General features: G+C 42.7%; 1 protein-coding gene across 1 annotated transcript in view; it reads left to right on the forward strand.

Moving 5' to 3' along the window:
- Window positions 1–14,903, forward strand: part of mc2r (melanocortin 2 receptor) — a gene marked incomplete at both ends in the record, with an annotated part of 54,763 nt that extends 39,860 nt beyond the window's left edge. The window contains 2 exons of the mRNA XM_080472437.1: window positions 12,468–12,813; window positions 14,366–14,903. Of these exons, the coding sequence (XP_080328563.1) occupies window positions 12,468–12,813; window positions 14,366–14,903 (884 nt within the window). The remainder of the gene's footprint in view (window positions 1–12,467; window positions 12,814–14,365) is intronic.

The raw sequence follows: 14,903 nt of genomic DNA on the forward strand, positions 1-14,903 counted from the left end.
TCATAATGAGAACAGTACCCAACTTTTTCTTTTTTTAATCAGTGAGTGTGAGAGATACACTGCGGGTTTTATCATGTGCAGTTAAATCCACGAGTGTGATCTGGAATCTAAAATAAATGAAAATGATAACATAAAAAAACTGAATCCACACACTACAGTTACTAGAAAAGCCTGAAAACTGCCTCATGTAACCGAAAAAGGAAACAAGACTTTACATTCAACTGTAAAAAACATAATTGCAGATGTGACTATGATCTGATTTGATGAGTTTTAAGGTAAATACCTGCAACGTGTTTGAAAAGCTTCCACTGCACGTTCATTTCTGTGCACACAATGCTAAAGACTTTTTAACTGTAGGCCCTGTTTATACAACCATGAAAGACTTTTGTTGTGTTTTGGTCCCACATGGGTCCCACACGCACGTTGTAGTAATAGGATTTTTATTTGTTTATTTATCTTCGATTTGATCACCTTGTTTCAAATCTTGAGTTGTCCACGCGCCATCAAGAAACCTGCTTCAGCCTTGGGTTTTTTGTCTCCCTGTGATTCGATTTCCCCTCCCGGTGCTGTGGGTGTGCTTAGAAAGGTGGCTTGGAAAGGAGCTCACAGTTTAGTCGGGGTTGTGCAGTGTGGTGCATTATGCAGGCGGTCTGGAGGTAATTGTACTCGGTAAGCCTGAGAGGTGTCGGGGGGGCTGAAGCCATGTGCAGGCACATAAACTCTGAGTCAGAAGATTCGCAACTTCAGAGAAGTTTTATTATCAAAAAGGCTCTCTGCCAAAACAGGCCAAGTGGCTGGGGTTGGAGCTGAGGAGGGACCGAGGAGTCGAAAATCTCATGAAAGTTCAGGTGAAGTAAAACTCTGAGCCAGATGGCACCGCTGAACCACAACTTTCCCGATACTCGATATATAGTCAAGATGAAGTGAAGATGTTGAAGAAAAACTCAGGAAATGGGCAGAAGTCAATGCATCAGAGTTAATTCTCAAACAGAAGAATAAACCCGAGTCAGGTCTGGACACAGACATCGGACATCTGTAAAATCAATAGAATAGTGGGGGAGCAGTTCTTAAAAAAACTTCTTCTTACAGAATCAACTTTGTCGTCAATTTAGCTAAAAACTCCTCTCAGCTGCCCAAACTGATTTTCTACCCATGTCATGTGAGTCTCACCTGTTACTTCTGTTTTACCGACAAGCTGAAACCGGTGCAGTAAAAGCTCTGATGCAGCGACGCCCGAACATCCAAGGACAATGTCCCCTGGAGACAGGTGTCCTCTCTTAAGAGGTCACGAGGACAAATTGTAGGACCAGTTATCAAACGAACCAAACAACCAGATACGTTAGGGCAGAAACGTGCTTATTTAAAAGCACATAACTGAACCGATATAAAGATATATCCAATATAGTCACAGGCATATAATATATACAACAATATATACAAAGATGAAAACAAAAGGGGCCACATACAGTCCAGTTTCATCTTGAGTGGGCCGGACCAGTAAAATATTCACACTTTTCCCTCGTTCTTCCCTTCAACAAGTAAAAAACGAACCATTTTTGCGTTTTCGTTTCAGGAAAGTTTGCCATTTATACGGCAACGTTTTGAAAGCGATGTCTATTTAGACAGGAACACTGAGAACATTGTAGTTAGCATGTTGGGCCACTAGTGGGTGCTGTTGGTTGTTTTAGTAAGGAAACCACACACACAGGCTTGCAGTAAACAATACTCTATAATCATTAACAATGGGGGAACACGGACGTTCGCTGGATTGTTATTACGATGACTGTCGCCTATAAAACCACCAAGTCCCGGGAGAATATGGACTGGGAGTCATGACACTCTGGAAATCTTAACTTTGCTAAATTAGAAAAGTAAATGATAGATTGTTGAGTGGATTTCGCTGACACAGCGCTTTGTCCCTAAAGTCTTGCACCTTGAGATGTTACTGAAATGCAGTGCTTCCCAAAGTCAGAAATGAGAAATTTGAAGTGCATATTTAGGCTTTTTTGGTGAATGATCGATACGACTTTTGAAATGGACAAACTCATCAATGAGGACCTCAAGGGAGTGTGTGTAGAAATAACTCAAATGACAACATCTGTTGAACACGTTCGTTGACCATCAGTTTGTTTTCTTGTAGTTTCTTTAACTGATGTTGAGTTTATTTCACTTCATGTATTTTGATTTCTTTACAAAACAAGTCCGCCTGATGGCTCAGTACAAAGATCAAAGATAGTATTTGTCTCTGAAGGATTTCCTCTGAGGGTTTGTAGGGATCTCTGCGTCCCGTCTTGATTTCGACCAGACCTGCTATGATGAAGATTTCTGTGAAGCTCACCTGTGTATGACAGAACCACAGAGTCGCTGATGTCACACTGACCTCATCAACTCTTTGTTCATAAGATCACTCCTGCTCTGAACACCTTTATAAACTTGAGCAGAGCTGCAGGCATCAGATTGTCCTTGGGACTGTTACCTGAGGTTGTGTCTATGAACGCAGTAAAACAAATGAATGTTCAATCCCTCAAAGGATCGATAGTAAAGAACGACAGCACTGCATTACCCTTAAAGGCTGGAGCGGCCTTCTCCAGCAGAAATGACCTCCAGCGGATCGCTTACGTGATATTTCACTGCTCACTGGGCTACATTTCCATCAGTCATTTCAAATTTCAAAATGCTTGAATGAGTTTAATCTGTCTTGCTATTTGTCCACATCATAATTCTCTATTTCCTGTTCTCGAACTTTTCAGTGGTGGATTTGTTTGCTGTCTGATCGTCTTTCTATTGAAAACACTTTGGCTCAGTACTTAGGGGCCGTCCACACGAGAACGCCGGTTCAAGTAAACGAGCGAGTTTGGGCCGATCATCCACTTGAGGCGGCGTTTTTAGAAGCGCAAAAACAGTTTTTTTTTAAAACGGGTCCCAGAGTGGGGAAATTCTAAAACCCCGGCGTGTGCGTCCACAGACACGCCAAAGACGATCATCTGTGGAGAAAAGACGACGAACTTGCCCCCCACCTCCTCCCCACCGCGGTCCACAATGTCATCCAGTAACTGACAGTAAATCCAGTAACCACAACAACCAAGCTCCAGTCGAGCTGCAGAAGCTCCTGACGCTAGCAGCAGGAGCAGCAGGGCCACAGACCTATAGTACTCAGAGTTGTATAGAGTATTATGAATCTACTAAATTTCTGTTTTCCATGTCTTCTTCAGCGTTTTGGTGTGTTTGGTGAGTCACAGCGCCCCTAAAGGCCTGGCATGTGTACTGCATGCCCTGAAGCCTCGTGTTGAGCCGTGTTCATAGTGACAGAATTTATTATTTTTTTTTTTTGAAAACCCCAAGGAGAAAAAAGATTGTTTTGGCTCGTTTGGAAGCAAGAAACTTCAGTCAGCATCTTTATTTTCTCGCCGGTCATAAAAAAAAAAAGAAAGAATCCAAGACAGCAGCTTGAAGATGTAAAATAATAGCAGATCAGCAAAAGTGTGACTAGAATTTATGGTTGGTTTCACTGCTGCTGTGTCCTTCAGCATAAAAAGCCTGAAAGAAAGTGATGATGAACTTTATTCTGTGCAAAGAGCTCTGAACACACCTCGTTACATAAGACCTGAGAGGAAGAATAGAACCTTAAGGATTCGTATCAGCGCTGCACCTTTCTTCTGCAGTTTCAGCATTCCTACCAGGTTATTACTTCACACACAGTCACGTAGATTTCATACATTTTTTCTTGCACAATGTCGACGAAACAAAGGCGATGTTCATAGACACATAGCCACAATGTTGGTCGTCACGGTGACGTGGTGTTACGACTCTGGCTCGATGTGGGAAACAGGGACGGATCATAAAACCACCCGGGACTTGGTTTAAAGCAAAGTCATTTATTTTCCCCACTTCTCACTATTAAACTCGAGGCTTATAGAAATAAAATGAAAAAAACTGCTGCAAGCAATAACGGAGATAAGCGGCTTACAATGAAACAGCACATAAAGGGAGAGCTGAGTGATTCGCTAAAACAAATGAGATAAGAAAACAAAGGTACACAATCAGTGACAAGTAATCAGCAAAATTATCAGGAAGCTTCCAGATGGGAAGGAGGGAATTACAAACACACTAGGCTCCCTACGTGTTGTAATTCTACTCCAAAGATGCAGCACAAATATCACAAGTTTTATCTGATGAACGCTTCTTGAACCGAGACCCCCCCCTCCAGAAGGGGCGGGGCCTCAGTGGGTCTCTGAGGCTGAGTGGCTGTCACATTGATCCATGGTCGCATCAATCATCTGTCTGGGTCCATCAAGGTTTCTTCTTCAGCCAAAGGCAGCCTATCAAATATTCTGACACAGTGACTACAGTGAATCACAAGACGAGGGGAGGCCCAGGGCAGAAGCTGGACAAGAATGATCCTGTTTACACAACATCCTTTTATAGTGACAACGGAAACATTTGGTGGCATTTTGGGTGTCTGGTCACATGACAGCGGTGCTGGGAACTGTAACTTTCTGAAAACGCTCGGGCTCCCTCTCCTCCCTCCCTCTCCTTTGGCAGAAACACTGCTACTGTGCATGCGCACCACAGCCATAATAAATAGTTCTTCTGCACATGCTCAGTAGATGGACGATAAGAACAATGTTTTCCTCCAGTGTCATGACTCCCAGTCCATATTCTCCTGGGACTTGGTAGTTTTATTTTGACAGTCACCGTAATAAGAATCCAACTTGGTCGTCTGGCCACTAGAATGTCCGTGTACATTGTTTATATTTACTGCATAAATTGCTAAATTGCCCCTCGGTGTGTGTGTGTGTGTGTGTGTGTGTGTGTGTGTGTGTGTGTGTGTGTGTGTGTGTGTGTGTGTGTGTGTGTGTGTGTGTGTGTGTGGGTGTGTGTGTGTGTGTGTGTGTGTGTGTGCGTGTGTGTGTGTGTGTGTGTGTGTGTGTGTGTGTGTGTGTGTCCTGACACAGACTGGCAGCCTGTCCTTGCTGGGATCAGCTCCAGTGGCCCATGACCCTGAACTAGATAAGCAGGATACATGATGGATGGATGTTCTCTGTACACGTGTGTGGTTTCATTACAAAAACAACCAACAGCACCAACTCGTGGCCTGGCATGCAAACAACATTACTTTCCATATTCGTGTAATCTTTTTCAAAACATTACCATATGAATGTGAAACTTTTCTGAAACTAAAATGCCAGAAGGAAGTTTTTTACGTGAAACATCGTGTGCAGCCGGAGCCAGTGTGGAAACAAGGAAACTTGTTCTGTTTAGTTTCACTTCCATTATTTGTCTTCAGTTGTCGCCTGGATGATTGCATCAGGTGCAGGCAGTCCGCCTTCAAGACACAGTCAGACTGCTTTTGCACATTGACTCTCCGTGAACCCGTCTCACTGCTCGACGGGAAACCACAGACTTGAAGCAGAATGTGCATCTGCCTTGAGGAAGATTGGAGGTTGATAAAGAGCAGCACTTATCCGCCTCTTCCTGAGGAATCATTCAATCCCAACAATGACATGACATAAGAGACGATGTTTGTTTTTTTTGTCCTTTCTAATTTCCTTTAACCATCAGTTATATGTTCAGTCCACTTCTCTAAGGCATATCCGGTGATTAATCATGTTTGGTTACAACCAGCAGAGAAACGGACATTCACAGCCTGTCTTAGAGAGAAACTTCAGAATAAACTAAATCCACACTGCTTAGTGTTGATCTACCAGCACATGTACAGCTACCCCTCCCCCCCACCAGAAGAAGGCGCCAGTGTAGATAAAATCAAAGTGTGATTAGAGCGGGCTGAGAGACTCAGATCAGAGGCAGAGCTCTATGAGGGGGAATATGATTGGATGTTGAAGTCTTACATATCAGAAAATCACAGGACTAACATGCGTTTGATCCCCAACAGAAGGGTCTGATCAGACCAGGGAATCAATTTAATGTTCAATGTAAAAGGTGCCTGCATTCATCCGACCCTCTGTTTAATGGCTTCTGACTATTGGCCACACAAACCAAAGGAAACCATTACTTTAACTGTTTATGGCTGCAGCAGAGATTATTCCACCGGCTCATTATGTCGTCAATAAATCCCTGTGAGGCTGTGAGCAGATCACAAGACATTATGAGCAGACCTTTTGAAAAGCTTCTTGTTTCTGGGGCCTTTTTTTTATTTTTTTTTTATGTGTCTTACTGGAGCTCATTCATCACGTGGCCGCTTTCTCAGTGCTGTTTTTGAAGTGGGAAACATGGCAGGAGCTACTTTGGACAAATACAAAAGCAAAATTGTTGCTCAGGGGCAGAGAGATACATCACGGCATTGTCAAGCTGTCCCCTGTTGCTTTCATGTTTAATAATCCTCTTAGAAAGATGCTCTGCAAAGATTCAGCATCTCCTCTGAGTTACACAAAAAGGACTACGAGAGGAGCTTTCAGTTTTATAATTGTAATTACTTTTACCTGCAGTTTATTTTAAAAATATATTCAGTGGCTTGCCTCTGACCCACAGTCTTTATTTCTGATGGAGATGAGCTTTGTTCATGTACATTCATTTAAATCGAATTGTTTTTACCTTTTTGTGTCAGAAAAGTTTGACACCTACAATGTTTTGAAAACAAAGTCCCTTTACACGTTTGAACGGCAGAAACGCTGAAAAGCACGTAGTTAGAATGCCAGCAATGAGTTGGTGTTGTTGGTTGTTTTGGTCATGAAGCACACCCACATGCTCAGAGAACAGTCCTTATAAACATTACCAGTGGGAGAACAGGGACATTTGTATGGACATATGGCCAAGTTGGATTGTTATTACGGTGACTGTCAACTATAAAACTACCAAGTCTCGGGAGAATCTGGACTGGGAGTCATGACACAACGGAGGCAAACACTGTTCTTATCGTCCATCTACTCACACAAAAAAACTATTTACGACAGCCGTCGTGCACATGCGCAGAAGCAGCTTTTCAGAAAAGCTGCATTTTCAAAGAGTTTAGTCTTGGGAGCCATTTACAGAAAGTTGCGTTTACAGCGGCTCCAAGCACCAGTGTCAATGGGACGCAAAACTCTACGAAAGTGTTCCATTGTCACGTAAAAACGTTGCAATGCAAACGGTGCCTTTGGCTATTAGAACAGAAGCTATCTGATTAGCATTAGCAGCGAAGAGAAGAGAATCATTCTGAATTTAGAAAATACTTATGTGGTTATATGTACTGTATAATTAACCATTAAATCAATTTCAAACTTTAGCTGTTTGACGATAACGGCTAACTATCACTGTCGACCTCCTCTGCGTGACTAGCATTAGCATTTCAAAGAAGCAAAAAGCTACATGTGCTAACTTCTCCCCTGACAAATGTTATCAATGTGACAATTCATCTATTCTATTAGAATATACCAAAGCTGATGATCAGCATTTTTGAAATGAATAGCAGCACAAGAGCTAATTGAAAACCATGCTAACATTACACACCCTTATTGTACTTAATTATACAAAAACTACTTTACATTACAAATGAGTCTTGACGTTAAAGAAGCTCTCTTGTGTAGCAGTTATTTTATTATGAAGGTGTCGTCGACCATTAAACCATGTTTAAAACTCTTCCCTGTCTGGTCTGAATGTTCAGTCATTAGCATTAGCATTAGCATTTCAAAGCTAGAGACGAGCTGGATGTGCTAACTTCTCAAAAATACTATAATCTGCAAACGTAGCCATTCATTGTGTGACTAATACTCAGTGTTCACCTCCGGTCCCAGGCCTTTCAAGTTTTTGCCTCTCTCGAAATGTATGAATATTCAATGATTTTTAAATATACTCATGTGTTGCAGAGATGGTAAATTAATGAGCTGTGAACGGATTCAAATATCTATAGTGCCAATACCAAAATACATACCACGCTAATGTACGATTCTAATGTTGTTTCCTTCTTAATGCAGCTCCATGTGACTCAGCGAGTAACAAGCCGGTAATGAAATGACTGCAAGCCCTAGGGTTTGTAAAGTGTGTGTGTGTGTGTGTGTGTGCGTGTGCGTGTGCGTGTGCGTGTGCGTGTGCGCGCGCGCGTGTGTGTGTGTGTGTGTGTGTGTGTGTGTGTGTGTGTGTGTGTGTGTGTGTGTGTGTGTAGGACCTGTTCCTTGTCATCCATCATCCAGAGCTGCTGCAGCACTCCACCACCATCACTTTGATGACTCATCCACCTTCGGTATTAAAAAATATCGATATAGATATTGGCCATGAATTCACCGTAACAGTAAAGAGTAAAGTTCAGCTCTAATACACTCATAAATAATCACATATTCTATATTAACTAACAAATGGAAGTCAAACCAGCTGACAGAAGAAAAAATTCAATAAAGAAAGGAAATTACAAATGGAAAAAGACAAAAAAGACAAAAAAAAGTCAGAGCAGTGAGATTCTACTCTGCCCACATAATGTCCTTCCAGGGAAACCGAAGAAACATTTGTAAAGTAAAAAATGTGATTGTCTCTTCAGTATATCTTTTCTTCAAACTTTGACTGCTGTTCTTTTCTCCTGGCAGCATTACCACTGAGCTAATTGAACCGTTACACTGACGTTTACAGCACGTTCTCCTGTACTGAATTATATTTTTTAATTAACAATGAAGTAATGGCAGCATCGTTTTCTGCTGCTGCTTCTTGTCTAATGTAGAAGCAGTGACATTAAATATCGTGACTGAATCGTTCACCCGAAGAAACAAAGACGGGAAAATCTACTTTCCTGAGGGTGACTGCAGTGTCCCTATAATTCAGTGGTACTCAACTCCGGGCCTCGTGGGCCGCATCCTGCATGTTTTGGCTCTCTCCCAGCTGAATCACACCTGAATTCAATAAAGGGGCTCATTTTCTGGCTTTTTTTTAACAAGCTTGATGATGACATCATCATTAGATTGAGGCGCTGAAGCAGGGAGGGAGCTAAAACACGCAGGATGGCGAATAGAGAAGGCCCGGAGTCAAGCACGACTGCTCTGATTTAATGGAGAAAAACTCATTTCTGATGCCCACAAGCAAACAGACAATCAAATGACATTAAATTTATCCCAACCGGGTCTGACTGAAGCAGCTCTGGTTGAACTCAAAAGAACGACATCTGTGGCATCTTGTTATTTATAGTTACATTTAAAATCTTGACCTCGTCTCCAACTTAAACTCAAATGTCTTGGATAATAAAAAACCCTGCTTCAGGCACCATTTACACAACAACGACACTCAGAGCCACTCAAAACACAACCTTTCTGAAACGCTGCCACTGCGCACCACAGTAGTTGTGAATAGTCTGAGTAGAGAGTGTCATGACTCCCCGTCTATATTCTCCTGGGACTTGGTAGTTTTGTAGTTAAGGGTCACCGTAATAACGATCCAACTTGGTGGTCTGTTCATATAAATGCCTGTGTAGTTGTTAATGTTTATAGTATGTTGTTCTTTATGTGAATGTGTGTGTAGTTTTCTTTTACACGGTTACACGGTTACAAGTTTACACAGCAATTATTTGAAATTTGAAACAATGACATTATGGTACTTGTCATTATTTTTTAAAATAAAGAATTGTATTGTAGTTTTTAGGCAAAAACAAGAAACAATTTGAAAATGACCATATATGATCACCTTCTTCTTGATAAAGGAAAACACCAGGAAGTTCCGAAGTCAGGAGAATTTCTTAATAACACGTTTTTACGTCGAACTCAATGGAACCAAGTTTAATAAATTAAATTTGAAATGTTTTGTTGCTACTGTTGAATTAATAACTTGAATGAAGGCAAGAAAAAGGTGTATTAAGTTGCGAAGCTATATCACATTGAATGCATTTCCAATGCAAAGTGCTGAGATTGCTTTGGGATTGCCAGTGCAAAGAGGGATCACAGGGTTTTTGGATAAAAGCTCAGTATAATTATTATAATCATCTTGTCTCTGCAGACCATGAAGATTGCAGACTTACACATCGGATCAGGAGAGAGTCTTATTACAAAACTAAATGACCTGTTAGACTCGGGATAACTTTACCTATCGGAGAGACTATAGATGTAATGCTCACGGTCAAATCACAATGCATGCTCACTGAGGAGAAAAGACCTTGTTGGATTTGTAAATCATGTCGCATTATTGTATTTCCATAGGTAAATATCAAGTAAAGAGACTTTCCTCACTCACAAAGAAACCACACAGGGACTGGAGGACACGATTCTAAAGGCCAGTAACCGCGATCGTGGTAATCTCCAGAAGAACAACTGGCTCCCTGAAAACCCCGTGTCTCATCGATTTTCTGCCGTTTGTGTGAATACTGCAGGAAAGACCGATGTGGTGCCATGACAGGAGGTCATCCATGAGCTGTGAGCAAAAGATCAGCCTGCTGTGAAAACAGGATGGATATTCTACTGTGTAGAGGGAAAAGATGTTCTGCCATAAAGTGCACCAGAAAGTGGCGTTTCCTCAGCTTTATAAAAAAATACTGAAGCGTTCCTTCAATCAAACCACGTCCGTGGTGTTGATTGAACTCCTGTTCCACGCTCTTCTTCTTCACCAAGGGCATCCACAAAAATACGCCACTCTGAACAATCTTGAGCTAATCTAGTGATCGCATGTCAGTGTGACCCAGTTTGGTGCAGTTCCTGTTCCGCTGACTGCTCGTCTTGTCTCATGATCCCGAGGGTGAGTGAGCGTGAGCCCGATCCGCTTCCTTCTGCGTATTTGGTGTGACAGTTTCCTGGTTGGTAATCATAATCAATATGGATGACTAAAAGCCTGAACGCAGGCACTGGATAACAAACACTTGAACCCGGTCTGTGATGTTTGTGGCTGCCCTCGTGGTCTCAGCAGCACAGGTCACCTGAACATGGGTCATTCTGGAAAAGCATTCGTATATTTCTTGGTCTGTTGATAAAAATGTGTTTTTGCCTCCAGGAAATCCATAATACTACTTGAGATTATGTGTGTGTACGTTTGTGTCTGGCATGACCCTCAAGCCATCCAGTTAGTAGATCAGAGACTAGAACACATCATTGGGCTTAAAGGTACAGCATTAAATTGGTCCTGATCATATTTATCAGACAGGTTCCGCTTCATCCATGTTCACGATAACTCTTCGGCCCAGACTGAAGTTAAACATGGAGTTCCACAGGGTTCTGTCTTAGGTCCTATACTTTTCACTTTATACATGCTTCCTGTAGGGAATATTATTAAGAAACACTCCATTAACTTCCATTGTTATGCAGATGACACATGCATCTATGTATTTATGACACCAGACGATAATAACCAACTTTCTATAGAAGCTTGTCTTGAAGACATGAAGGCTTGGATGAGCCGTAATTCCCTGCTTCTGAACTCGGATAAAACTGAAATTATTATATTTGGCCCAAAACATCTGAGAGAGAAATTATCTAAAGATATAATAGATGGTATCACTTTGACCTCCAGCACCACTGTGAAGAAACTGGGAGTTACTTTTGACCAGGATTTATTCTTCAACTCCCACATTAAACAAATGTGCAGGACTGCCTTTATTCACCTCCGTAATATTTCCAAAATTAGAAACATACTGACTCAGAGTGATGCTGAAAAACTAATCCATGTATGTGTTACTTCGATGAGTAGTCTATTAATATTCCCTATTATCAGGGTGAAACAATAACTGCTTAAAAAGTCTTCAATTGATTCAAAATGCTGCAGTGAGAGTCCTGACAAGAACCAACATCAGAGATCACCTCACTCCAACACTAACCTCACTTCATTGGCTCCCTGTTAAACCTAGAATAGAATTTAAAATCCTCCTTCTAACTTATAAAGCTCTTAACAACCAGGCTGCATCATTTCTTAAAGAACCGTTAGTGCTGACGTACTGGAGGTTCTTGGGTTTTCTAAAAGTAGAATGGAGGCAGAGCTTTCAGCTTTCAGGTTCTCCTTATGTCAGAGGTCTCAAACTCCGATCCTGGAGATCTGCAGCCCTGCATGTTTTCCATGTCTGTATTTTACCTGTCCGAGCCCCTCAAGAGGAAACTGGGCTGACTGTGGCGTTAAACTAAAATGTGTTTGACACCCCTGATCTAATGTGTGTTCCTTCCTTCCATCCATCCATCCATCCATCCATCCATCCATCCATCCATCCATCCCTTACTCCTCTGAGTTGGGATATTATTGCTCCTGTTGACACTACTAGGTTTGCAATGTAACATATAATATCTTACATCAGTAACACGTTGGGACTTTAACAACATCTAGGTCTGTCTTAAGCATAAAGAAATATTAAGGTTTAAAAATGATTTTTTTTGTTATTAGGAGAGAAGTTCTATCAAGATTTGGAAAGAAAAATATATTTCTTTGAACTTTAAAGTGTTTCCCAACCTCATTAAGGAAGTAAAGAAGATTGATTCCACTTTAACCGTACCATTTATTTTAATCCACATATTTCAGTTGAATGTTTGGTTTTACTGGGGTTAATTTTCTTCTTGTTGCCAGTAAAGAGATTTTTCTTGTCGCAGTGTCGTCAGTGAACCAGTCAGACTGTCCTGAGGTGAGGGTGCCGTTCCCCGTCTTCTTCACCATCGGAGTTGTGAGTCTGGCTGAGAACCTCCTGGTGGTGGTGGCTGTGATCCGGAACAGAAACCTCCACTCGCCCATGTACTGCTTCATCTGCAGCCTGGCTGCCTTCAACACCATCGCCAGCCTCACCAAGACCTGGGAGAACCTGATGATCGCGTTCGCCGACGTGGGACAGCTGGCGAAGGAAGGTTCCTCCGAGACCAAGCTGGACGATGTGATGGACTCCCTGCTGTGCATGTCGTTTGTGGGCTCCATCTTCAGCTTCCTGGCCATCGCCGTGGACCGGTAGATATGCAGACCTCCAGGCCCTGTTTCCACGAGTCAAAACGAATTGTTTTGTGTTTACACAGCAACATTTTGAAGATGATGTCCAGAAGCACTGAAAATTATGTGCCTGGCATTGCCTGGCCACAAGTTGGCTGTGTAGTTTGTTACTGTAATGAAACCACACACCCGCAGAGAACAATACACGATAAACATCACCAATAGTGAGAACTCGGACAATCGTATGGACAGAAGACCGAGATGGATGGTTGTTACGAGGACTCAGCTATGAAGTTGAAGAACTATTTACTACAGCGTTTCAGGAAAAGTTGCGTTTTCCCTGTTTCCATGGAGTCAGAGCGTTTTCAAAAAGTTGTGCTTTCAGGGGCTCCGAGCACCATTGTGTAAACGGACACCCAAAACCCTTTGAAACTTTTCTGTTTTCACATGAAAATGTTTAAACGAGGCCCAAGACGAATCCCATTGACCTCCCAAAAACGAGGATACCGGCTCTTCCAGTACAACGGAGAGGAAGTTGCTCGGTGCACTGATAGTGGAGGGGGTGAGGCCGTGGTGGCTGGAGGTGCTTGGAGTTTGAAGATGCTGAGCTGGCTCTTTTGATGTGTTTGCCTGCCTATTTTGGCCTCTGTGATGAATTATCCTCTGCTTGAGATTTAAATTAAACGTATCAGGCCTTCTGAACAAGGATCCCAAGGAGGATTTGGAAAACTTTCCACTGGGCTGTAATTAATGGCTGTACAGCTAAATGTACACTGCAGTGGTTTCTGCATGTTCGGCCATAAATCATAACAACATCACCATGTTTTTATAAAACCTTGTGAGCAGCTGCTCAGTTCATATCCTGTCAGGACGGTGTGAGACGATGTGGTGACTGAAGAAGAGCTGAAATCCAACAACACAGTTATTTCCATCTTTTACTTTAGGAGAAAAGTCACATTTATTGACAAGTTGGTCTGTCATTGTCCTGCTCAGTTGTAGTTGCCCAATTGCCCCTTGGGGATAAATAAATTATTTTGAATTGAATTGAATTGAATTGAAGTTGGTCAAATGAAGCCAGAAAATACCCAAACATGGATTTGTTTACAAGACGTGAGATGATTAGTAGCTTGGATAGAGGCAGACGGACAGATAAATGGGCGACTCACGACAAGATTTTCAAGAAAAAAGAGAAAACATTCATTGCGTTTTGGGTGTTTACATGACAACGGTGCTCGGAGTCACTGAGAACAAAACTCCCCAAGGCAGAAATGCTGGAGCTCTGTCTCACACCACGGCCGTAGTAAATAGTTCTACTAAACGCCAAACTGTACTGAAACGGAAACACTGAAACGATGCGTTTTCACTGGAAACGTGTAAACACAGCCTTATTTGACACTTTTTCTAACATCTGATTGTTAGTTGATATAGTCACTGCGTAGTTGACATAGTGAAACATTTTCATGTTGTCTGAAACAGAAAACGGAAAACAGATTTTTCCAGTCGATCCTTCTTGTGTGAACTTGTGTCAAAGTTTCCTCGCTGTCAATAACAACCCGCTGTGTTCGCTCTGCAGCTACATCACTATCTTCCACGCACTGCGATACCACAACATCATGACAATGCGGCGTACGGGCGCCGTTCTGGGGGTCATCTGGACCACCTGCGGCGTGTCGGCCGTGCTGATGGTGAGGTTCTTCGAGTTCAGCTTCATCATGATTCTCTTTATCGTCTTCTTCATCATCTCCCTGGTGATCATCTGCTTCCTCTATGTGTACATGTTCATGCTGGCGCGCATCCACGCCAGGAGGATCGCGGCCCTCCCCACCGGTGGCGGGGGCAAGTACCATCACCAGCGGAGGTGGGGCGGGAACACGCGGGGCGCCCTGACGCTCACCATCCTGTTCGGGGCGTTCTTGGTGTGCTGGGCGCCGTTCTTCCTCCATCTCATCATCATCATGATGTGCCCCATGAACCCATACTGCGAGTGCTACCGCTCGCTGTTCCAGCTGCACGTGGTGCTGCTGATGAGCCACGCCCTCATCGACCCCGCCATCTACGCCTTCCGCAGCGCCGAGCTCCGGCACACCTTCAGGAAGATGCTCTGCTCCTAG

Source organism: Lipophrys pholis, assembly GCF_963383615.2.
Source record: "Lipophrys pholis genome assembly, chromosome: 9".
Lineage (NCBI taxonomy): Eukaryota > Metazoa > Chordata > Actinopteri > Blenniiformes > Blenniidae > Lipophrys > Lipophrys pholis.